General features: G+C 40.7%; 2 protein-coding genes across 2 annotated transcripts in view; both read left to right on the top strand.

The window, feature by feature from the left end:
• The window catches only part of LOC310867281 (ATP-binding cassette sub-family C member 4-like), an 83,722-nt gene that overhangs the window by 48,532 nt on the left and 7,784 nt on the right, over nucleotides 1-27,406 (top strand). The window lies entirely within an intron of this gene.
• Nucleotides 26,386-27,406, top strand: part of sox21b (SRY-box transcription factor 21b) — a 2,214-nt gene continuing 1,193 nt past the window's right edge. Inside the window, exons 1-2 of the mRNA XM_083775946.1 lie at nucleotides 26,386-26,603; nucleotides 26,776-27,406. The exon at nucleotides 26,776-27,406 is cut by the window's right edge and continues 1,193 nt beyond it. Of these exons, the coding sequence (XP_083632072.1) occupies nucleotides 26,794-27,406 (613 nt within the window). The 5' untranslated portion in view covers nucleotides 26,386-26,603; nucleotides 26,776-26,793. The remainder of the gene's footprint in view (nucleotides 26,604-26,775) is intronic.

Here is a 27,406-nt window from a genome sequence, read left to right as displayed (position 1 = left end):
CAAGGACCCTCTGTGTCTTTTGGGGTTACTTTCTCATCATTTTTCCTAATGTAGAGACCCACAGGGTTGGTGGCAAGCTCACAATGCGGCCGTTGTATGGTTACTGTCAGCTCTCTCAAATAAGGCTTCCTGTTCATTAGACTTCTTTTCACCTCGGCACAATGTGCCGCCTTTGCAGCAATAGCGAGTCAACGCCCATCTCTTCAATGGCATGTGAATAGTTCTAAATAGTGTTTATGCAAGCCATTGTTGCCTTTTGTCTGTCCAGTCTTAGTGTGCAGTGATTTGCCTGCTTTTGTAGCCTGGGATACATTATCTTTGCTATGTGGCTTCAGATGCATGGCCGGGCTTTCAGCTAGTAAACAGTCTAAAAGTTAACTCCCCATAGACAATTGTGTAGATTCCTGACAAAGTGAGAGTATACTAACTAACTGGCCCATTTCACGTTACTTTATGCTCCTGCTCCTCATGACATGACTGTTTCCTCTCTCTCTCCCTCATGCACAGTAAAATCCTTAATTAACTCCAAAGAGTGTACAAATGTGCATTTGGTTGCATTTGTATACCCTTCTGAGTTTAATTAACACTGATTTTACTATGCCGTCTTCTGTCTGTTCTGTTGTTAAAGGTATATTCAGTGATTTCACTCAAAAAACCTTAGGTTTCGTTTTTGGCTGTGGGACCCAGCCTTTCGTCCAATCAGGATAGAGAGTCAAAAACGAAACCTAAGGTTTTTTTACCCCTAGGGGTTAACTGGGGACAGGGAGGAACTCCTTATATGGTCAGCACACTCTATAGTAGGGAGGATTATCACAACAAAACAAAAAAATAAGTGATATTTGAATTAAGTGAAATCACTGAATATACCTTTAAAGTGACATCTCCTACACTGGGGGGGGGGGGGGGGGTTTGGCAGCAAATTTCTATTTTAGTTTTAGTCATAGTCTCTTAAATAGTTTTCATTTAGTTTCAGTCACATTTTAGTCACCTGGAATGTTTTAGTGTTAGTCTAGTTTTAGTCGACTAAATATCATAAGATTTTAGTCGACTAAATCTACATTTGTTTTAGTCGAACAAAATGTATTTTTGCGGGCCTTGATGCCGTCGTAATGACTCACTTCACTTGCTGAAAATAGCTGATCTACAAGCCCACGACGTGTCCCAGCGCGACGCGTTGTGAGCTTGTAGATCGGCTATTTTCAGCATTCAACTAATTGTAAAATGACTTATACTGGATACTACTGGATCTCTTGTCCACTAGTCCCTAACATTTTAGTCTAGTTTTTATTTGTTGACAAAAAAAATTGTCAGTGGAAAAAGGTAGTCGACGAAGTTAATAGCCCTAGATTATAATGTCTATGATCTTACATATATTAAGAATATTAATGGAAAGGTGATGATTAGGAAAGACAGACAATTTTGTTGGCTTGTAGCGTCCAAGAGTCACTTGTCCTTGTCCAAAGATTTGTCCCGGACAAGCCTTAATATCAAGCCGTGTGTGTGTGTGTGTGTGTGTGTGTGTGTGTGTACTATATATATATATATATATATATACAGTATATATACAATATAAAACTTGGTCCCTTCTTGTTTCTGTCAGTTTTTTTTCTCCTCCTTCTGCCAAATATAGCAGTTCAGGCTGAACCGTGCAGTCAGTTTCCACGAAACTTGCCAATATAGTAGAGGGCTATGCCAAACGGTGAGGACGCGAAGCCCACAACCATTGGCCAAAGGGTGGCGCTATAGCACTCAATAAAAAATGCTAACTTTGAACGCGCATAGCTCATGAACCGTTTGACCAGTGGTGTGCTGTGGATTTTGTAACTAGTAGGGCTGTGCGTGTGCATAAAGCTCATTTGAATTGCATGTGGGGGGGCGTGCAGCGGTGTTAGCCCTACCACCAGCTCACCACTGCGTTTGACTCTCGGCAATTCAACTTTGATACACACATGTGTCTCCTCACAAGTATCGTGTTTTTACTTTTGACCTCTGACCTTTTGATCACCCACCATTTTGAATTCTATGAAAAATATCTTCTCTTGGGATCTTTGATCAAAATGCACGAACATTTCTAGGTCTTTGGACAAAAAAAATCAAAAGGACATTTATTTAAGTGAAAAAAGGTTTTATATGAGCCAATGAAAATAGCTGTTTTGTGAAAAATCTTCTTCTGCCCCTAAGTCATACATGCAGTGTCACATGCTTATGAAGCTTTACAGTATGGTAGAGAGTCATGCCAAATAGCACTGAAACCAGTCTTACTCCAATTGGCCAAAGGGGGCGCTGTAGCAATCTTTGCCTCGTTTGGCCAAAAGTCATGCCTCGTCTTTCTGTCTGTCGGTCGGTCTGTCTGTCTGTCTGTACATTTGGGGTAATGAACATCTGCAATACCGCTGAGTGACCTAAAGTGGCACTGTTAAGCAGCCTAAAAGGGCTTATTGCTTGGTCCTGCCTTATCACTGCTTCTAGCTATATTCTTTGTTTTGTTTTTACCAAGCTGTCTAATGTGCTGCCTTTTCATTTCAAAGAACAAAAGAAATAAAAAGAACGAAAGAAAGAAAGAAAGAAAGTGCTACAGTTTGTAAACTTGTACAAAGGGAAATTGCCAGCTTTAATTGAAATCTGAGAGTGTAACAATTGACCCAATTTACCGTAGTTAATAATTCTGAGTAAACAAAGTGATAAAGTTTCCTTCAAAATCGGTTGTATGTCATTGTGAAGATCATTGCTCTTTATCTCCAGCTAAATATAATTTCTTGTGCTTCTAAACGATAAAGAAAATTGACTGACACTATCTCTTGCACATCTGGTGAATTATGTTTGTACACTGGCTAGATGTATTTAAGCCCTGTGTCTTTATTCTTCAAACCATCAGTGTGAAAATGAAGGACTAATGCAGATTGATACCCAGGTGGATAAGCTGACACACATCACAGCCAGAATAAAATAATACAAACTAACAAAAATGTTAAGATAATATCAAAATGATATGGTTTGTGTCATGACTCCCATCGTTGACCTGCAATATGGATTCCTGTTTTTTAACTTAATTGGATCTGTCTATTATTAAAAAGATAACAAGCAAAGCCACACGTGTTTTGCATTGGTTTCTCTCCTTTATAAACTTGCTATGTATAGCAGTATACTGTTTTTGTCTGTTGTGCCTTGAGCTGTCACTGCTTCTGTTTGGCAGTAAAGTTTATAGGCTGGTAACTCTTGGCTAACTTCAGTTGGTAAGTTCCTACACTGTTCCGTCATTTGGATGTTGTTGCCAGGCACTTGGAAGATATTATTTCTTAAGTTGAGTCAATTTTGATTCCAAGATAAGCTCATGTTTTTGGTCCTCATCTGGAGAATGTTGGCAAGACTTGAAATGTTTCGGACAAAGAAAAGAAAACGTCTGTAAAATGAGAGCGCAAATGGGCTGCATATCATTGTCTTTATCTGTTTGTAACATTGTTCTAGAGAGCATATACATCACCTCCAGACAGTAACTGATAGGCCTAACCATTCACTCCTTGGATGGATACACAAAAGCACAAGATATCTACTGCACAGATTACATTATACTCTGTTCAAAAGCAGTCACAGTCAAGTATGCAGAACTCCACTGTGCTGAGGGGGGAGATGCTTTTAATGCCGACCAGTGATTACAGGTGAGAGATGTAACTGATAGTCAGGCCGTTATTGTTCAGAGATTTGGTGTGTTTGACCCCCCTAAAGCATTCGGCTGCCAAGGGAATTTACAACAAGCAGCAGACCCTGAGGAAAGGAATGTTATGATTGCTCTCTGTGACACTGATACAATGTCACGTTACACACCTATAGATAGCTGGTTCTTAACTACAGGCAAATTGGAGGAGCCGGCATGTTCATAATATGACTGAGTAACATTTCACCACAGGAATATTCAGGAAAGCTTCAGCAGCAGGGATCTCATTAACCACACTAGCTGCATGTCTTAGTGAAACAGAACTGAGTTGCTATAGTTTGATCACTTTCTTCTGTCTACGCCAAATCTCTTCTACAAAAATTGAGCTTGTAGATCTGCTACATTCTCCCCGGAATAGCCTAGGGATGTTGGGGTTCAAGTGGTTAACCTGGCCGAGTGGGATAGTATGTTTGTTTTTAATTGTCACAAACCTTATGCACATGGTGTTGATATTTCTTTCGACCTCCATTAGCCCACCATGTGAGTTCAGTTTATATTTAATGAACTGTAGTCGTATGGTAATTCATTGCTTGCAACAATTCTCCTTGGAGGACTTTCTTTTTCTCTTCTTTTAACTAAAGTAGCTGTATTGACTGGCTTTGCTCCTGGCTGATATTTCCATTAAGGGTCTTCTTATCAAATAATGAAATAAAGAATCTATTTCTTGCCCAATGCTATTACCTCCCCCAAATCAAAAGGTTTCCGCTGTAATGTCTCGCCTCCCATACCAGTTAATTAACTAGTGTTGCAATACATACTAATGCTACTTTCATGAGAATAATCCGAGACAATGAACCTGTCTCCTTTGTGTCCTCCTGCAAACCCTCTTAATTAATAGCAGCAAATACAAACCAAAGTTAATTGAAATTTGAACATCCCATCTTTCTAGTTTACAATAATACAATCGCTGTTGTTTTGTTCCCCTTGTTGTTGAATTACTGTGATAGCTGGTATCATATCACTATTTAGCATTTTATTGATCACCCTCAGAGATGCAGCGGAAATAGGAAAGAAAGAAATGTCTTAACCATGAGTAAACACAGGTGGCAATATATGCAACCCGACATTGATTTGGACTGAGGCATTAATATTCACACTCCTCCAGATAATCATAGCAAGGTTTACTTGATTTGTTTTCATTGATTAAGTGACATTTCCCCAACTTCTTACATCATGGTTATTAATATAGTTTGCATTGATATTATTTCCGCATTAACAACAATTTTCACCAAGTGAGAGAGATTACAAGACAGATGCAAAAGAGTGCCATCTCTATGGCAGATAGCTTTAATCAGAGTCCCTTTTGATACAAAATCTTTAGAACCCTAATCAATCTTTATGGACAAGCTTTTTTAGCCTGTATGCAAGTTTGAATAGCACAGTTTTAAAGAGGCAGCACCCTGCTGTCAGATATATGATAAGTTTTGCAAATTGCAAATCATTCTAGGAATATGAATTAGGTTGCACATCCCTAGTGGTAATGCTATGCAGCAGTCCAAAATTCAGTTGCCTTGCATGCATTCTATGTATTGTGTATGCCAGCCTTATGCCACTTAATGTATAAGGAGCAGAAATTCTAAACCATCCTCGGATTATAGATAGATCCACAAAAAAGCATGGTTTGGCATACTACTATACCAAAAGGCTTTACGTTATATATGTATTTTGTTGTGTTGGCCCATGAACAGAAAGAAGTGAACAAAATAAATAAACAGAACAATGGTTTGCTTGTATAGTCTTTATACATATTTCTGAGCCAAGGACATTTCTAAAGTTAACATTATTTTTGTTCCGAGAGACTCGGTCACAGTCTGTCATCCTGTATTTGCATTCATGTCCGATTAACAATTGTGACATATTCCTAAGATCACGCTCCTAGCACTATAACCACCCACCATGGCAATTAGCTGTCAACTAAGCTAATGAGCGTAACATACATGCCTGATGCAAGCCAGTCAAATATCAAGCTGTATATCCCCATTTACCCTGCAGTGCCACTGTTGAGGCTGTGTCCATGTACCGTATGGTACCAGTTTGTGTTCAATGTGGTTGGTGCTCTGTAGTTTTCAGCCTCCTTGAAAAGTGTGTGTTTTAAGCCTAATTATACGTTGCTGCACGACACTGAGTAACAACAGATATCTTAGGCATTATTCTGGTATTAGTTATATACGGTATAGTGTGTAATATATATTGTATTTGTAAGTGCCTATACTGATCTATATTTCTCTGTGCATGAGACAAGCAAGTCTTATCAGGGGAAAATGGATTCCGACATAATTCAGTGGGGCCGCAGCCTGTCTCAGTGTCTTAAGTGTATTAGTTGTATGGTGAGAGTCACAGGGGTTATCAGTGGTGATAGCCTTTCATGTGTAAAGCTGACACGTTCAAGTAATCACACTGACCTTCACGCTGCTCAGGCTTATCATCGGCTAGAAAGAATATGGCATAAAAAAGAATAATAACTTGAAAATGCCTGAATACCTTTGCAGATTCACAGATAGCAGACCAGCTAAATCCAACCAAAGAAATACTGTGCGTGTTCTATTTATTTTTATTTTATTTTATGTGGGCCAGATTTTATTTAACCAGAGGACAAGTACTGTAAGTACACACTGTATTTGATCATGGTGGTTATATTACAGCTCATAGATTGGATGGAAGGGAATAAGTACATAATAAGTACAAATCCATATTATGGGTTTGTTCAGGTTACTGTGCTTTACTGTCATTGACATTGCCAGGAATATAGATCCGCTGGAAGTTTTTCAGGTGAGATGTCATTTGACTATTGCTTTGGACTAAAGGTCTTTATCCCGAACAGTATCGAAAAGCACGCGGGGGGTTAAACCCCAGGGAGTTTTACAGCATGCTTGCCAACAAATCCAACAAACTATCTGTTCTCCTTATTTCTAAAAAGCATTGATCATCGGGGCATAGCCAATATGGAGGTTAATCCATTCCACTGTCTATGCTATAGGCTGCTTTAGCCTGCTTATGGAAGCACATTTGCTTAGGGCAGTCATGCAAATTATTACTTACTGCCCTGTAAGCTGATAACACAAATTAGATACCCATTAAAGTTGAACAATGTATATAGAATGAAAAAAGATTGCAAGTGATACCTGAAGGGATGCTTAAGTCATATGGCATTAAAATATGCCTCATGCTTGCAAACTTTAAAAGTGGAGAGATGTTTATCCTTGGGACTGAAGGATGCATAATGGTAATCTCATATGCACAGAGGCAGCTGCCAGGTGGAGGATAGCACACTGCATGTTTATGAATAGGAATCATTACAGGGACGGGGGAGCATACCGGCATGGACCAGTGACACTGAACTTTTTTTTGTCATCTACCCAGTGTACACCACAGCACTTACATTTTCATGTACCTAAACTGTGGGTACTGCTGCACAGTTTAGCTTTGGTCACTTTGCAGCCCGAGCGCTGCGTTTCGTCCAAGTCGATTGTTGAGTCAGACACAGGTGTTAAGAAGTATTTGTAAAAAGTTCCTCCAACTTTAAAGTCCTGACCTGAATGTGGGCTGGTGGGGGGTGAACAATGAGGCTGTTAATACGATCCCGCCACCTGAGGGGCCTGTGAAATCAGTGCGCTGAGAAACACACGGCTCTAACAGCAGTGCCACACCTCCGCTGGGCCTCAACCCGCACCAGCCCTGGTTCCTATCAGATGAGCCACTTTAATTAACGTGCCAAACTACTCCTGGGGTGGGTGGGAGGAGGGGGTTCTCCATCTTATAGAATGGTGACTGGGTACCTATAAGCCCTGTTTGTGGCGTGTCGGATGAGAGAGAGAGGAAGTGCTCCGGGTGCGTTTGGGAACCCCGGCAGATACTACTTTTGACTTGTCTGTTGTTTTTCTTTTGAGCCCCCTTTCTCTTTCTGCACGGCTGGCTGGAGTGATAGTCAGGGATTCATCTTAAAGCCTCCCCTTTGTCTGACAGACCGTGGAGTCAGCAGTTATTCTTCGACTGACGACTTTCAATGCTCGCCGGTGAAAGTGATGAAGCTGAAACACAAAGGCAAATTAAGGCTACAAAAACACTCGCCATTGTCCCATTGTGGAGGGTCACAAATCGCCAAGTAAAAGCCACACAGCGTGGTCGAAATGTATTCGCCTCTATCCCTCTCCTCCCTCCTTCCCTCCCCCTCTCTTTATATTCATTAGATTCATTATAGGTCACAAAGGATTGCCAACAAAACAGCTTGTGATTTTAGTTGAATTCATCCCCCTCTGAGGCCTGCAGGGAAATTAAAGTAGGTGACTATCACTGGAGGGAAGCAGACTTGACACATCTGAAGCTTTCAGTGATGCTAATAGCCAAGCGTATCCAAAATACACAGGAGCTGACCCCAAACAGATTGCTGGGGTTTAAATCATTAGTTTGCAAATGAAGCAAAAAGTACATTGGTTCTATGGCGGAGTCAGCCCCCTCTGAACCTTTGATTAGAGTTTGTCAACTCCCCTTTCTCTTCATACTCCCCCGCCCACTCACCATCCTGAAATTAATAAAGAAGACATAGCGACACTTTGGAAATGCTTGCATCTCAAGCACCTGTTAAACAAATGCACTTAAGGCGGGAATCAAATTGCAGACAGGTTCAAATTGGTGTAAAATCTTCATTTAGATGATGTCCCCAGGGCCTGCTTATTACTTGAGATTTATAGCATTAGTTCTGCCTCGCAAATGTGGTGCACCATTCCACCTCAGTGAAGTATGAAGAGGTTTGATAACGGATTCTCTCATGAAAAAAATAAACCTTTTAAAGGTTCATTAATGGAACTTGTGCCGCACAGCCCTGACATGTTCTGTGTTTGTGCCCCTGAGTGCTGGATGCTATACAGTGTACACTGTAAATTCCTGAGTGTTCATCAACTCTTGACAGGGCACCAATTAACTGAAAGGGGTCCTTTTTTACACCTCAGAGTTAAATTAATATGCAGGATTGTACAGTGTGTAAGATGCTGCTGTGGAGTTGCACTCTTCAAAACGGAATACATTTGTAGCCTTTAATACATTTTTATGTTAAATTTATATTGTATGACTGTTTGCACCATGGTTTGCACCTGATTCTTTTTCTTAATCAGTAAAGACTGTACATTTTTCACACTGAAATTAATTTTATAAACTGTCATGTTGCCGTGAATGGCACAAATCAGTTTGCAAGCTGTAAGGAAAGTGCCACAATGGCATTCCAGTTTTAGGAGTCCCCCCATTGAGTCTGTGTGTTTCAGTCACCAATCTGTTTTGTTCTCGATTCTTTTCAATTTGTTTACATTTGGCCCCTGCCGGAGAGGGACAGTCTATTGATTTATTGTCCCCGTTTCCTGAGAGTGGCGTTAAGAGAGCACAAGGCCCCCCCGTCTTCAGGCCCTGCTCTTGCATTGTGTGGCCTAGTTGCCCGGCCCCTGTTACAGAGAGAGGGCCAGGGATTTGCCCTGCCCAAGCATCACAAGGACCTCACAAGAAAGAACCCCAACACTGCACCAAGGCATGAGAGACAGCAGCACCCTTGCACAATGTGGCTATTCCTGAATGGGACGTTCCATGCATCATTTGCTTCACACTAAGCACTTTTCCCTAAATGGTTAATTCATTTAGAACCCCTCACAAAGACTATGTTTTTTTAAGTTTTAAGCTGTTTTTTTGTTTTTATTGTTTTTTCCCCTCCATGAATTGTTTTTATTATATTTTGACACTTGCTTTCAATTCTTTGGCAATGTAAACTTATGTTTTCTCTTGCCAATAAAGCTCCTTTGAGATGAATTGAATATTATTGAGTAGTGATTGATTGATTGACTCAAACTTGACATTCAAAAAACGGATAAAAAAAATTGCCAATAAAATCAAATTCAATCTATCTAACTTTTTTCACACATAACGTACTGTTTCACAACCTGGTCACAGACAAATCAGTCAACTTTAAAACCCATAGAATCACTTTACAAACGGACATTAAAAACACTTAGACCAAAAGCCCAACCGTTACCACCATTGCCATATAGTTCAAAAGTACAACTTATTTACTTTTGACAGCTTCAAACATTTTGCAGATGCTTGTCTCATTTTTAAGATCTTAAATGGACTTGCAACTCCACCACTGAAACAGTTCATAGATCGAAGGGACAGTGGTGATAGAGCAACAATGGCAACTACCAGAGGGGACTGTGAAGTGTCTTCTCCGTTAGAGCCTCCCATCACTGGAACAGTCTCCCTACAGAAGTAAGAGAGACCTCCAACTATTTGACCTTCAAATTCAACCTAAAGAGGTGGCTAAAAACAAATCAAATCTGTAATCATGAGTAATTATCAGCCCTATTTATCACTGGTATCAGTTCTCAATTCACTCTGCAGTTGTTTTGTCCCCTGTGCAATGTTTTATTGTTCTTGTATTGTACTGTGTGTGTTTTTGTATGTATATATATATATTTTTTTTTTTAAGATATTTTTTTTGCGACTTACGCCTTTTATTGATTTTTGAAGGGACAGACAGTAGGCTGACAGGAAACGGGAGAGAGATGGGGGGATGACATGCAGTAAAGGCCGTGTCGGGTCCGGGAGTCGAACCCGCGGCACACTGCGACTGGATTACCAGTCCGGTGCCCAGACCGTTACGCTACGGCCTGGGCCGTATGTATAGTTTTTACCGTTTTTAACAGCCTGCTCAGGAACTACAGATGTAAATTAGCTTATGGCTAACTCTGGCTCATTTACATGGATGTGAAAACTGACATGTTGATTAATGAGCATTGTCCCTGTCAAATAAACAAATTGATTGTCTATCCGTCCATTTATCCTAGCAGTGTGGTTAATATCTTAGGTAGCCAGTGTTGTATTTTATTCAATACCTCGGGTGGTTTGTATTCATTTTCAATGATGTCTCCTTCAGCAGATTGGTATTTTCTCTGAAAAGCATCTGTCTGGAATTCTAAAGGACAATTTATATGAGTGAAAAGAATCATTTCAGATGAAAGTTAAAATGCTATTGTAAAATGCCCTTTTCACTCCTCTTGCTTGAAGATAAACAATTTCCCATGAATATATGGCTGGGCCCCCTATCTCTCACAAACATCAGAATGTGTCCCATACTAGGCCTATTGTAGTCTATTAAAAGAAATCCTTCCCCGTGGCAACCATTTTGCAGGTTTCAAGTAGATAAATGCCTTCCAAGAGGGATAAGAATGCATTTCTACAAAACTGCATTAAAGAGTAATGTTTGTCAACGACTCTGATAAAAACTTCACAGTCACAATTCTTTTTAGAGGCGGTAAAGGCATTGGCAATGTGCAAAGCTGATTGGTCTGGGAAGGCTGCCTACAGGTTAGCAGGCCTCATTTCCAATCTCTGACAGCAATATGTGTCGCCGCACGCTTCATCCCGATTGCTCATGTTGAACACAAACCATGGTCACTCTATATATGGAAATCCCTGTCTTCAGGGCGAAAAAAAATTAAAAAGGTGAGATTGGCACTTTAACCTCCATGCCCCCCTGAAAATATGTTTTAGTCTGATACATTATACTATTGCGAATTATTTATCAAGAAGATACAAGCTTGATATTTCAAAAAAATAATGAGATGTCGAGGTGGCAGCTGGAATGTTCTGGTCCAGCGAGCAGCATCTATGAATGGTGGGAAATGAAGTCAATATGGTGGCTGAGACACACCATGTGCAGAATGTGAAAAGAGTGGAGTGCACTTTTGGGTGGCAGTGGGCAAAAAGTTTAGGATTCAATATTGCTTTGTGATCTCAGTTTAATCTCGTTTCTCTTTTTTTTCTTCAGAATGAGCCAAATCCATTCATATCATGCATTACACAGTGACACGTCATATTTCACCTGAAATAGAGGTCTAAACATTGTAAAATTGTTTTAGAATCCCTACAGTACAGTCGTGCTTATGCAAGTGCAACACATTAAAAATCAAATGCAATTAGTGTATGAAAATTGAACACATCAGTTCTGAGTCGAGACATGAATAATGTAACTTACTTGTGGCAATCGACAAGCTCAAAACATGAACACTTGAACAGAGGCAAATACTGAGAGTGAAATGTCTCTGACAAAATCGAGGGTGTTGTGCTACCTTCCACTGAAAGAGCCCACCTGTCGACACCCTGCATTCAGAGAGCTAGTCATCCAGTTGAAGTTGTACCCCAAATAAAGAGGAAGAAAAGAAATCAATTCACACTCTTTCAATACAGTTGAAGTGTGTCTCCCTGCAGATGACTGTTATTTCAGAGAATAAAGAGGAGAAAAGCTAAGTATTAATTCAATTCAGACTGTCAGTCATTGTTTTCTCTCTGTTGACATTTCATATTAGTTCCTCATAATACCGCCATGAATGCACCACAATCAACATAGGCTATGATTTGCTTGCTTTATGGGAGGCTAAGCAGGTCTTACACAAAGCTTAGCACGTACCATTAAAGCTAATACGTCTTAGGCAGAATGACTCTCAGATATTTTATGAAATACTTGCCATTTTTATTCTATTTATATGGAATTTAGGTAAACAGACAATTGGCTAGAATTTGTTACTATGAAAATGTTCGTATAATATTGAAATGTTTACATTGATATTTGCACGAAACTGCTTCAATCCCTGTACAATTCAAAGCAATCATCTCTTTGTTGTGTATCAAAAACATTACCATGTGCCATTTCAACTTGTTGATTAAGTAAAGTAAATCGAATGACAAGGAAAGACATTACTTTATTCCAGAGCCGTTTCCCTCTACTCCCAAACTCCTTTGTTTGTTTTGATTTATTTCATCCTCTCAGAACATCCCGTTGCTTTCCAGGGCCCCTTTTGTTCTTGGTGAAGGGCTCTTTTATTTGGGGCGAAATCTCCCATCTCTCAGACCAGCGCTTTGCCTTGATGCAGATCTTCATTAATCTCCAGGGCCGCTGTGGGCTCTATGGCAGCCTGCCGTTTTGATGGGAATTGAATTTGATACCATATTGTGGCTTGTATGGAGCCAACAATGGCCTGTGTTCCTTCTTGTGTCTGTGCACAATCAGAGAGACCCAATTAAATAATTTGGTACAATAATAGGGAACAAAAGGATACCCAGGCTTAAAGTGCGCGTTCCAACATTTGTATTCTACCTTTTTTTTCTGTATCATGTTAATTAATTTGCTTTGAAACCAAGGGGAAAAGCACAATGGAAAACAGTGCAGCTCATTTCAAAGTATGTCGGATGCTGCTTTATATTCAGGCGATGGGCTAAATCAATAGAATATTCACTTTGTTTCTCTGGAGCGCCAGAAAAGTGAATTTGCCTCACTTGAATTTTGTCTTCAATCCCCCGTCCCCCCGTCCTTTTGCTTTTGTAACTTTTGTGCATTATACCAAACCATGCCGTATTATACAGTATGATCATGTATTATTGTATTATGTCTATTTGAGAGACAAGATTCAAATGTGATTGTGTGTATATTAACACACTTGAGTGTGTTAAAAGTATTGTATTAGTGTATACTTGTACAGTCTGAGTTAAATGAACACTGAGTACTTTACTCTGTACTGTTGTGTGTTAATATGTCACGTCCAATGAAGGGTAAATTAATTGTCCATGAGTGGCCCATGATAAGCGATGATGGGACCCATATGGAGCTGTCAGTGGACTGCTGGTGGCCTCTCCAGGTCCAGCCACAGTAATTGAAAGAAATGAGCCATGGAAGTGACACATTAGCGCACTCCCTAGAGACGGCGTACGCGACACATATGTTGGACGTGCGTCCGTGCGCACGCACACACACACATCCATCCATCCCTGCTTCTTTACACATCAACTGCATGCATCGTGTACAAACTTTATCTCATTGTAACTATAGCCCAGACAGTGTCAGTCAGCATGGCATTAGCTAGCTCCCTACTGTACGTGAGACAGGGTGTAAAGATTGGGTAGGTCTCCGTCTGGGTTAAGGGGATAATGAGAAACTGCCCTGTGGTGAGTTAATCACCTCATCGCTCTCAGCAGCACTGCCATTTATTTGCTGTTTATTCCCCTAGTCTAGTGCCCCCAGGGGGAGGTCTGTCTGTGAGGCAGCACCTGCAGCTTCCTCGACGCTTGATTTACTGCTTTAAATGCTGCTTGTGGGCTAGATTACGCCGGACAGTGATCAAACCTTATTTGCACCCTGATTAGACGAACTGCTCCCTGCACTGACCAGGTTGAAGCAATTCTCCTTTAGCAATGTTATACTGCTGCCCGCTCCGGTGTAAAAATGATTAACACTGCCTGAATGAATGTGGAAGCCGTTTACCACAGCAATATCCCAGCATGGCCCCCTGGTCATGAAACAGCCCTTTTCCACTATCAGCCCGGCCAGCACCATTTTGATTGTAATGGTTATAACTGTTGAAGGATATGGCCTACATTTAATGCAGGTATAGTGTTAAAGGCTATAATGGTTTAACTTTAGATAATTTGTTCTCGTCAGGTAGTAATTTTGTAAACACAGGCCACTGTGTGCATCATAAAATGTCCTCCTTGTCTTCACACGGCGGTTGTCAGTTTGCCCTGCGTGGAGACTTGAAGGCTGTGAGAGAGAGCTGTGAGCCAGGGGTGTTCTTGAGGATACTGTATTGTTTGTGTTGGGCCACCCAGTTTGTGTGACAGGCTGACTCAGCAAAACAGTGGTCCCTTTCACCTCCCAAAAGCTGAGAGCAACAACTCTCACAAGGTTTGATTGTATCACACTGGCCAAACTTGCCCAAAGCAATCGATGTATGCATTTTCTCTGTTCCTACCATTTATTTATACGAGACCTTCGATACACTACATGTCAATCTTGCGGGGCTACCGTCCATAATGGCACACTTTCAAACATTTATGTTTGTCGGTTATCATTTGAGGATGTGTCCATTTAAATTATTGACAATAATAGGAATAGTGCTACATAAAGTTTCATGAACACTTAAACCATATGAATAAGGATGCAAATCAATATTAGGAGACAAACACACACATGTCCACACATGTACCCACACATGTACACACTCATGAACACACTCACAAACACACGTAAGAGCAAACAATATATACTGTAACCTTCATGTTATTGTGTTTAGAGGAAGGACCCCTGTAGAATTCTGAACAGAAAGCACTCCAGCAACGTCATTGTACAGCAGATTTCAGTGCTTCAGCACTGCACAAAGCCTGCTCTTTCCACCAAACGATTAAATTTTTACACAATGCATCTGAGGCTGAATAGGTATATAGTGCACTGGCAAGGTCTGTTTTCTTTCATCTGCCTGCATACATTGGCTGAAGAAGTATTAACGAAGCCGTTTTCTGATCTAGTCCCGTTTACCTTGATCCTCTCCCAGGATGCCAGCCTACAGAGTCTCTCCATCATTTCTCCGGTATTTATTACCATAACCCTTATGCAAGGTCCATTTAGTGTCGTCTCCAGCAGTCCACGTAGCATATTACGGCAAAGGGGCATTATTGTGAAGAAAACGTATAAACAGCTGAAAAGAATGGAGGGCAATGCTCATAATGGAATTTGAAAGCTTTCATTTTTGTTCTCATTGTCTCTCCTTCCTTCTCTAAACAACCTTCGCTTTTGCAGCTATCAATGCAAAGTTCTTAGAGAGAAAATGAAGTGCATTCATGCCCCCTGAAAGGGGCTTTTAAGGCTGAGTACAGCTCAGACAAAAGGGAAGGTAGGCTTGCTCTGGCCTGAGAATGACTCGATGTTTATAACCTCGCCATGCAGAATTCAAGAACGCTGAGGAATGGATGAATACAAATGAATGGAACTGGCTACAGAGCACATCCAGAACCACAATGCAAGGGGACTTATTGGTATTCATGGACAGTTTTTGTGGCGGTTGCTAAAGTGATGTGGCGTATCTCAACGTTTTGTGAAATGTTTTCAGATTATTAAATACAGGCTTTCAACGACACAAAATATTGCAGTTGAATTTCAGTCACCAAACTGACAGTAGTAAAACTGATACTATTTAACCATATTTCTTTTTTTGGGTGGGGGGGAGGAAATTGTTCTTTAGAATAGTATTACTGTATTTCTATTGATTGAGTGCTGTAAAGATATGCATCTTGAAGATGAATGTACGTTTAGGATAAGATACAAAGAGCATTTTTCTTAGCTGTCAGACCCCCCCCTCCCTCCCATTGCTCACGGCTCCCTTCTCTCTTCATTTTGCTAACTGGTGCTCAAAGCTTCTCCACCGCTGACCAAGCATCAGCCTCCCTACTCTGATAAATGGGCTTCTTTGAATTGATGGCAGGCCGGAGGAAAAAGAGATAATCCTAGATAATGTGGACACAGTTTTCATTTCTTGTCACCCAATTAAACTGCAATTATCCCAAGTGCAGGAGAGGAGAAAAGTGGAAAGAATGGCCAAAGAATGGAAGAGCGAGGCTCCCTGGGACTCTCTCTAGCAGACACATTAGCCCAGATTTGCTCCATTCTGATAAAAGAGAGCCATTCCTTGCACTTGGCAGTGCACAGCAAGTGGCAGACCAGCTGCAACCTGGGGCTTAGAATAGAATGCCTGTACAATGTTTGTGCCATGCCTCAAAGTGGCCGGGAAGAAAGAAAGATCAAAATGTATACAGGTTGTCTCCCCTGCTAAAGCAGTGTGGCATTTGTATGGGGCTCTTTGTGTCAGAGCCGAGGACATCAAGGTTTTATCCCTAAATAGTCCCTATAGATTTTTTGTTTTATTATGCTAATGTACGAGAAGTATTGTCAGGGGGAACAAAAGTGTGTATTTTGTGAAACCCTTGTCATCGCTACATAGCAAAGTGACTGATCAATGTAAGAACCCTGGAGCAAACTACACAGGGGTTCAAAAACCTTCAAACAGCTCCTAGCCATACCCAAATCTGCTTTGACCCTGAGCTAGTGTGCACCTACTGTTCCTTAAAAGAATCGACTGCTGCTTTGATACAAAAAAGAGGACGCTTCCTCCATCAATTGTTTGGCCACAGATGAATCAGGACCATGTGAACCCCTCCGCTGGCACAAAATCTAAGCACTGAATGAATGTCTTTTGTAATTACTGTTCCTCGTAGTAATTATCACAAGGGACAATTTATGCATTACCTTATTGATTCGACTTGACCCTTGGCAAGGCTTAATTTGGTCGGAGCAGACACATTTGGCTCATGCTGTCGAAGGCAAACAGCCCCAGGGGTCCTGTTGCAGCCTTACTCTCTAGGCGTGTCACAGCCATCTTTAGCCAAAGCATCCCATGGGTCAATCATCGGACACCTTTGGGGTCCTGGCCTTTTGGGTATAGTCAGCTGTTTTGGTGGACTATCCACTTTTTTGTGGCCAAACATAAAAGCTGCCATGGTACCAACCAAAGAGGAGCGTTCACAATAGTCCTTCGTTAATCTTGACGCACCCGATTAGTGCTTTGAAGTCTTTGATATATAAAAAGCCCCTGTTCCTGTTCCTTTGCAGCCCCTCCCTGTGCCGGCTCTTTAGATAAACATAGGAAATAAACAGATTATTTAAATCATTAGGCAAACATTATCTTAACCCACAAACACAGACTGCCTCCTTTGGAATACTGATAAGTATAACCCTTCTCTGTGGCATCTAATCTAATGTGGTGTGTGTGTGTGTGTGTGTGTGTGTGTGTGTGTGTGTGTGTGTGTGTGTGTGTGTGTGTGTGTGTGTGTGTGTGTGTGTGTGTGTGTGTGTGTGTGTGTGTGTGTGTGTGTGTGTGTGTGTGTGTGTGTGTGTGTGTGTGTGTGTGTGTACTATATATGTGCACAGTGGCAGTAATGTATTGCTGATTATGGAGAGGAGAATACTCTGTCAAAATATGATCAATAATTCCCATAAGTGTCTCATGTGCTCTGCATGAATAATGGGCTGATTAAGCAACACGAGAGAGGCTAGCATGAATGTAGCCTCTCCACCGCTGTGTCCATCAAATAATGAGATCACCTGAGACAGGCACTGTCATTACCCCTTCAAACAGGACGTGCTGACAGGACACTTGCCCTCCCATTGATCACATTGTCATTCAAGCCCACATTAGACTTAGACGCACGCATGCACGCACGCGCACACACGCACACACACACACACACACACACACACACACACACACACACACGCACACGCACACGCACACGCACACACACACAAATGAAACAAGTGAAACCTCATGTATAATTGTATATGTACCCTCGGATAGTCACGAGAAAGCGAGATGCAATGTTATGTATCTGGTGTGATGAACCCTTGCACTGCTTGTAAGTTGTTACAACTCAAATATGCCACAATGTACCAAGTGGCCTCATGTTTTGTCCCCCTGGCATGTCAGACAACATTACTATAATGGGTTTACCTTGAGAGATGTGACATTCAGCTGCAACAATGAGCCATCTGCGGGAACTCTGTTATTTCTCCCCATTGAAAAGTGGGGAGTTTTTTTCTCTCTCAATGACATGGTTATTATCCTGGTCACTTAATCTCCTCAAATAAGATTTATTTCTCCTTTCAGACAGTGTTAGAGTGCCTCTGTTAGAAGGCATCCAGACCATGGGAACTATAGAGTTCCAATGCATCCGTGCAATTTCTCTATTTGATAGAGGTCACAGTCACGCTGACATACTGATGAGTAGATGTACAAAGGCCCTTTCAGCGTTATAACAGAGTAGGGCATGGACACATCCACAATGCAGGATAGTGGAGGGAAGAGATGTAACTGATCATGCCTTATATGATTCTTCAAGTACACATGCACTCCAAGTGCTCTCTGACAGACTATTGTGTCTCACTGGACAGACGTGGGTACATGACAGTAGCGCAACTGCATTTTGTCAAATATTACAAAATGAGTAATGGGTCTTTCTCCTCTGTCATGGTGTATGTTTTGCATGCTCTCTCTGTGTGTGTCGTCACAGTTGTCCAAAATAAGCATTGAAGAAATACAAATAAGAAAAAAAGCGAGCAAAAGCGAGTTATAACGCACATGTGTGTGGGGTGTAGTGATGAGCGTGTGGGTTAAAGGTATGAGTAAAACAAAGGTCTGCCTTATCAAATACTGATTTGACTTTTTTTGTCTGTTCTTTTGGATTTCTGACTCCAGCTTTGGCTCTAGCACACACTTGTACATGGACAACTAGGATGTATATATATGTGATATATATATATATATATATATATATATATATATATGATTAGACTGAATATACAGTATTAATGCATTTATTCACTATAGTGGCTAGATGTACATATAATCTTGAAAGCCTGTTGACACTGTGTAATTATATTCATTCTCATATTCAAAGTTGAGTGTTGATAGTCTGTATTTATATCTGCACATTTATTGATAGACTGTACATAAGTTAACTCATTCATTCAGAGACCCAAGTCCGAATCTAATTCTAGCGATTTTCTTATTATATATTATATATTCGTATTCTTATTTTCTTTTTTTCCTTTTTTTGTATTGGCTTTTATTCTTACTCTTACCTGTTCATGTGTGACACTCTTACTGATGTTAACACCTGATTTAGATCACAGTGATATTTTGTGACTGTGATCCATTCATAACTTCTGCCTGGTCGGATTTATGAATGCCAATATTAATTTGATTTGGTTTTGCTTTACATATTTATTGGAAAAAAAAGAAAAGAAAAGGGAGGCATATGGTTACGTCTTAGAGCCAGGTGGATGTCTTTCTGAGCACATGGCATTACTAGAAAATATGAAATATTTGAAAAGCTTACTCAACAAGAGTCTTTTCTTTTGCTTATACATGCCCATACATCCCAAATATCAGATAGTATCCATATTCCATAATACCAGAGAAAAGTCAAATGTTTGTTAAAAAGCGAGTACTATATGCTTTAGGGATGCGAGCGTTCCCATGTACTTACTGTCTTTGAGCTTGCACAAAATGTCAAAGATGAACAAGGTGCCTATTCGCCTTTTTCTTTCTGAAGGACGATGGCACACCATGAAGGCCCAAATAGCATGTCAGTGCACTGCCACAGGTTCAAGGAGATTGGATCACTTTTTGTTTGCTGAGCGGTTTCAATTCTGCCTCCACATAAAGAGCGAGCAGGACTAGCAGAGGACTGAGAGAGTGCAGTCTTTGTGGGGCCAGGAGGAGAGGGCTGGATAAAAAAAATGCCTGGATGCATCAGTTACCTCTGATCCCAACTGGAACTATAAATGTATCTGAGAGATGAGCTATCTGTGGCGGGATGTGCCACAAGCAGGCCTTTTCTTCCCCCTGTCCCTGTGATGAGTTAGCAGGACCTGCAGTGATGAAGCTGATAGAGGAGCTGATATCAGATGGCAGTCTGGGTAATTACAACTCTCTATTTGGGGCTTTGCAGTGATGTTGTGCCGATAAGGGGAATATAATGAGGAAAAAGGGCCAGCGATAATGTATCCCGTCTAAATGGTTGAAAATTGTTTATCATGGGAAAAGTCATCGGGGTGCCTGCAGGGAAACAAGTATCACTGGCTTTAAACCACAAGGTTCAGGGACAGGGACGGTGTAAGCCAAACATACTGCCCCCTGGGTGGTAACGTTAGCAGCAATCAGTGTTTGAAAATCTGACTTCTGACAAAGGGCTCGAAGGCCGTTCTTTAATGATCCAGGAAGTCTATTTGACTGCTGCTGTTATTTTTGTTTGCCCCCTCGAGGTGTGGAGGTATTCGGCAGTGGGAGATTACACATAATGCCATTGACGAGACATGGCTTAAAGATTAAGTTCTTATCAATCCTGTGGACTCCTCGTCCTTATGTATAGCTATTCTCCTTGTAGAATGTGCTTTCAAAGTTTGTTGTATGTTACAATTCCAATCCTCAAAGATCGGACTGACAATCGCCCTCTCCCTCCCCCAAACTCCAGACCCATCCACATGCATTCTCATATAATGTATACACACACACACACACACACACACACACACACACACACAGAGTCAAACACACACGCATGCAAGCATGTGCGCAAACTACGCACGCACGCAAGCACGTACGTACGCACACACGCACGCACGTACGCACGCACTCACGTACGCACGCACACACACACACACACTCTTCAGTGCCAATCCCCAGTTCCGGTCCTCAGTCTTTAAATACATGGTGCAATGTGTTCTATCTTTTATGGCAGTTTTATTGTGAGGGTAGCGATTCCCTCACTAAGGATCATGACCACTATCAATAGTATTTTCACTAATGTGATTAAGTTAATACTGTGCTCTATGAGAGGATTATTTCTGAATTCCTCTTGATATGCATAATATTTAGGTTGTGGTAGAGTAAATATTTTGGTTCTTCACCAAAATAATTCCGACTGAGACAAAGACGTGAAAGTCTGCCCTAAGGAGCAATAAAGACTGTATAATTACAATGATTACAGAACTGCACAACTAATTTGGCATTTATTGAATATATTTTCAGAACACAACGTTCAAAATAGGTCACAATTTTAAATCACAACAAAATATTAACTTTATTCACATTAATTATGTATTCATTCTGACATTCTGTGTGACTCATTTCAAGTAACACAGAAGTGTGTATTGTTTATTTACCAATCCTGTCATTATGTCGCTTTTGGCACTTAAGCATATTTTCTACGTATTGTAAGAAAGTATAAAGGAACCCCATTAGACAAAATGACTTTTAATCTAAACACAAACATCTTTAAATAGTCATCAATTGGATTCCTCACAAGACTAAACTGTTTGTCATTAGCACTATATCAAGGGCTCACTTAAGATAACATTCTCTAGCTAAAGGCATGTGATAGTGACAAATTGACAAATTTTCAATATCGGCTCTCGAGATCACAACTATTTGTTCTCCAGCATATTTAATTTTTTTGCAAATAGTACTTATAATTCTGATTTGTTGACCTTGTAAAATAAATGATTAAAATGTACCTAATTAAAAATATCTGACTGTTAATTAAGGCACCTTATTTTATTTATCTTATTTTTTAATGTTCAACAATGGCAAATTATTTCAAGCAAAAACAGTCTGAACAAAACTAGGCCACACCATTAAAACAATTAACTGTAATGGAATTTAATTTCAGACAATGTCTGGAACCAGTTTATATTCCCCCTTCTCAGCTTCAATATCATATTATCAATGATGCTTTAATTGGTTTATTAATACATTTTTAATGGAATATTACGATGTTTCTCTGTATATCTTTAAATCCTTAATCTGAAAATCATCTGCAAAAAGTGGAGCAGTTGGCATAAACAGATATGGATTAATGAAAGCCATTAAACACACACACACACACACACACACACACACACACACACACACACACACACAACACACAACACACGCACATACATATGTATATGTACACATGCACGCACGTTTGCATGCATATCTCTCACTCACTCACTCATTCACTCACTCACTCACTCACTTACTCACACATACAGTACAAACACACACACGCACACTATCTCTCGCTCACACATGCACGCACGCATGTGCGTGCACACACACACACACACACACACACACACACACACACACACACACACACACAGACACTCTCTCTCTCTCTCTCTCTCCCTCTCTCTCTCTCTCTCTCTCTCTCTCTCTATATATATATATATATATATATATATATATATACCCCCACACACACATCTTAATGTTGAGATTACAGTCTATGGTTGAGATGACTATACGTTGAGTGTGGTCAGGTGTGCACCTATTCCATATGCACCGTAAAATCATCAGTTTTAATGAATCACACTCAAGGTTAAATTAACTGCATGGACTACAGTCAGTATAGTGTCCAGTAACTATATACATTATACTAGGCTACTGTACTTGAGTACATTTTTTTTGTCTGTTCACTTTGCAACATTTCAAATAGGAATATTGTAGGCTACTTTTAACTCCACCATTTTGAGGAGAGACATTGGGATGAAATGTATATAGTGCTTTTCTAAGTACTCAAAGACGCTTAATGAATGTATCAACCACTTAATCCTATATATTTCAACTAAGCTGACAACAGCAGACCTTCATCCCAGTACGTTGTGAGCTTGTAGATCTATCATTTTCACATTTCTTTTAAAATATAGTTGGAAATGTCCTTGATTTCAACGCAGCACTGCATTGACATTCAAAAAGAAAATGTATGTCTACTTCTACTTCATCATTTGTACTTTTGAATACTTGGGTATATTTACTCGAGTACTTTTTTGTCCACCACTGGGTGCAGCCTGCAGTGTACTGTAGTAGGTGACACATGCAGGAGGGGGGATGCTCCGTGGGGTTGGGGGGCGGATTGGAAGGCAGTGCTGTGATCAGACAAGCAGAAAAAGGACCACATCAGGTGCACAATCAGGACCTCCGCCCTCTCCCTCTCCCCAAACCTCCCAGATAATGAGCCAAACTTTCATGTAGCCGTAAATGCTCTCCGGTCTGTGGATTCGGAAGTGGCTGACAGTCCCTGTTGTTGTTGTTTACCGCATGTTCGCCTTATTTATTTTGATCCCTTGTCTTGTTTTAACTCAGAAGATTGTACAAATGAGGGTCCATTTGGTTCCATTATGTATACACTCTTCTGAGTGGAATTATAACGCATGCGATTTCACAGTGCAATAGCCAACTCGAAGAGCTCACCAGATGTCCTCTTGAAAACAATTTAGTGCTGTATTATGAAATATTGACCCCACAACTCCAAATTGTTTGCTTTAGTGCTTTACTTGTTTGTTTGTTTTTGTTCTTATACTGTTGAGAATGACAGTAAACAGAGGGGGGTGGGTATACATATGTCTGACAAGGCCCTTTGTACATCAGGTGCTTATTTAGGCAAAACTGGGATTATCAAGGGAACCTAATCAACTCACTCTATGAAATGTGTTGCACGTTCTCCAAGAGTCAGTGGAGTGTTGAACAGAATAACCAGTTGGTGCTATCTTGGAGATTCTTGCACCTCCAGGGGGGCTTCCATTTCAGAGTGATGGCTTTAGCACTTTAGAGTGAACTGTGTGTGATCTCTCTGGGTTGGAAAATGTCCCCATGGGCTTGTTGTGCTGCTGTCTGCCTTCTATTTGCATGATATTTTTCTATTCAGTCTTATCATCAGTGTGCTGTGAGGTGGGAACGCTGGCTCCGTCTCAGAGACTGGACCCAGGCTTTTATCGGCTGGTAATTCTCCCTCTCTCACTAACTCATCTTGAATTATTGAAGTGTTATTTCTAGGACCCAAGCAAAGATAAATATGGAGCGAAGGATGAAAAATACCAATGTCATTTGTATTGATTTATCAGATCTTAATTAAATTACATTATTTTATTATTTTCCCATGTTGCAAAATTAGTTAATTGAGAAGAGATAATGTAGCTATAATGTAGTCTTTGATATATAGCCTTGTAGATATAATATATATCTATAATGTAGCCTTTGAATTTGTGCTCAAATACATTATGCATGTTTTTCATTTGAAAAAGAAAAGGAACAATTCAACACATCAAACATCAAATAAACCCTATATACTAAGAATACCCTCTTTTTTTTTTAAGGAAATTATAGGATATAGGGCCTGAAAATCATTGTGTGTTCAGTGCAGTGGACATTTATCAACTCCTGGGTCCCGATAAGAACTTCCCCCGTAAGTTATTCATATAATTCACTGCAATATTGTGCCAGTTTGTGCCACTGAAGGAGAGGCTCCATTGCGGAGTGATTCGAGTGCTTCATCGCTGGAATGTTATCGAAGTCAATGACAACCTTACAAAAGAGCCACGCGGTGTTGAGAGAAGCGCGTACTCAGTTTAGGCAGCAAGTTGTCTTCCTGTCAATCAGCGCAGCTGCTGGTCCTTCGGCTGCGCATCACATCCACCTTGTCATCGGGTTACCTACTTGAGACAAAAGAGCCGACCTCTCAGAGAGCTTTCTCTATGGGATAAAACAACACCCAACTCGCCCGTTACTTACTTTCATTAGACCGAATTAAACAAATAGATAACTCAATAGTAGGCTATATATGTTGCTCCGGAAAAGAAACGTTAAAAAAGGACAATCTAGGATATAGCGCTGCCTCACAATAGGCATGGGATGGGTCGTCTTAATTTAAGCTATAGGCCTAAAGTGTTCATATTGAGTTTTAAATTAGCCTATAGTCATACTTAAGTGAACCCCAAATTCCACTTTCATTTAATAATAATAATAATAATAATAATAATAATAATAATTGTAATAAAATATAACTCAACAATATGCTAATAACAGGCAATGCCATTTCTTTGTTAATCATTCTTTAAAGGGGAGGCTTATTATTAGCCTATGTGCACACTTATATACGAACATTTGCATATAGGTTAAATAGTAAAATAAAAAATGAATTGAATTTGACACCCATTTCGTAATTTAGATTTGAAACGCAAGACCTATAGGGCTATAGCTAATTCGACAATGACAATATTGTTGGATGCAGCTTTTCTCTGTTTTCTTTTGATAATTATATACAACAGAGAAGGTGCGGGAAACAAACCACTTAAACATACCATTTACTCAACAAGTCCTTTAGATAACTGTAATTGCTTAGTTGAATATTCGACAACCTCATTTCAGTTGTCGATTCGCTGCCCTTGGGAAAGTCCTTTGAAGTGAAAGTGAAAGGGGGATTTCAGGAAAATAATTATTTTCACTAAGCACGATTAGAAACACTTCAGCCCTCCTCAATATTTAGGCGCATTTGTGACAAAATGCACAATATCCGAAAATGAAGGGAGATATGGGCTATAGGCTATACCTCGCTGTCGTCTATGAAGCTTAGTGCCAGTGTCTGTGTCTCCAATATTGAATGGAGGAGGGTAGGCTATATAGTCATATAGTCTACTGATGAAGATGAAAGATGTGAAACATGCAGTGTAGAGGAGTATATAGGCGAGTATAGGCTATAGCCATACCTAACTGACCTAAACCTTTGATTGGCAATTTGACAGAAGAAACGACACACGGGGGGAAGAAGGGAGAAAGTGTGTAGGCAACCCATCTAATAATCAGTGTTTAAATGAGACGGACCACATGCATTCATACAATCCCCACTCCAATTAAAGTCCAGTCAGTCAGCATGTGGGCTGACATTGGGATGTGCACGCGTCGCTGCCTCGCTGGCAGCCGACTCCGTCATAAATGCACCTGCCTGGCGTTTTGCAAACTTTAACTCCGATGATATTTTTTTATTTTTTTCTTAAAAATAAATAAATAAAACGCGCGTCTTTATAGTAGGCCTATTTGTGTTTCCATCTTTAGGAAGTTCATGTATATAATATATAGCCTATACGTACACATCAATTTGAAACAATTTCAAACGGTAAACAAATAAACAGGGCTGGACATTATATATACCGATGTATAGCCTTATAGATATAGTAGGCTATAGCCTAGAGTTGTAAAAGTTTGGGGTTGTTGTGACTGTCTGGATAGTTAAAACGTACAGTTGTGTATATGAGACGGAGACGCAGACTGTCTGTGAGCGCATGCATGGGGTAATGTTTCCCCCTGGATGTCGCTCCCGTGCTCAGGGTGGGATTAAAGAGCGCTCTGGTGTCAGAGCCTTACTGCGCATGTGCTTCAACGGCACTTTCACTACCTGCCACACAAGCGTGTATTTCACATGGGGCAACTGGGAGTTATCATTCACTTGCGTAAATGCTGGCGCTGAGTGGTGGTTAGCAGTCTCAAGCGACAGGAGGAAAACAAGACAGCTTTTTCTTCGCCTCTGCTTCTGGCATATAGCCTACTTTATGGATGCCACCATGAATCAGAAAACATAAGTTCTACACTTATAAGGACGGTGCCACTTCCTATATTTTCCAGACGATCTCCGCCGGTGGGGATGAAGAATTAAAGTAAGTAACCCATTATGATTAGGCCTATCTCATATCTAATTGAAATATTGAATGATTCTTATGGCAATAATATATGATTTAACCTTATAGGGGAGTGTTTCTTGTGTAATTTGCCCCCATTCAGTAAGCTGTAACTGTAACTTCTTGTTCTGTGGCGTTGATTTTCTTCCAGGCAAAACTTTGTGCCAACATGTCTAAACCAATGGATCACGTTAAACGCCCAATGAATGCTTTCATGGTTTGGTCCAGAGCCCAGCGAAGAAAAATGGCCCAGGAGAACCCTAAAATGCACAACTCGGAGATCAGCAAGAGATTGGGAGCGGAGTGGAAACTTCTCACAGAGTCAGAGAAAAGGCCATTCATTGACGAGGCTAAGCGACTGCGAGCCATGCACATGAAGGAACACCCAGACTATAAATACAGACCCAGACGGAAACCCAAAACTCTGATGAAAAAAGACAAGTTTTCTTTCCCTGTGCCCTACAACCTCGGGGAGCACGACGCGCTTAAAGTTAGCGGTCTTAGCGGAGCACTTTCCGAGTCCCTAATGATGGGGAACCCCGATAAAGCTGCGGCGGCGGCAGCGGCCGCAGCGGCGAGGGTATTCTTCAACCCGTCCATGTCGAACCCCTATTCGTTTTTTGACCTGGGAGCGAAGATGACTGAGCTCTCGCAGCCTTCCTTTTCGTACGCATCTCCACTGGGGTACCCCGGAGCAACGTTTTCTGGAGCTAGCAGCGTCGGGACGCACACCCACACTCACTCACATCCATCACCGGGAAACCCAGGCTACATGATCCCCT

Source organism: Protomyctophum parallelum, assembly GCF_964188405.1.
Source record: "Protomyctophum parallelum genome assembly, chromosome: 11".
Lineage (NCBI taxonomy): Eukaryota > Metazoa > Chordata > Actinopteri > Myctophiformes > Myctophidae > Protomyctophum > Protomyctophum parallelum.
Note: the sequence above shows the minus strand (reverse complement) of the source record. Positions and strands in the feature narration are given on the sequence as shown.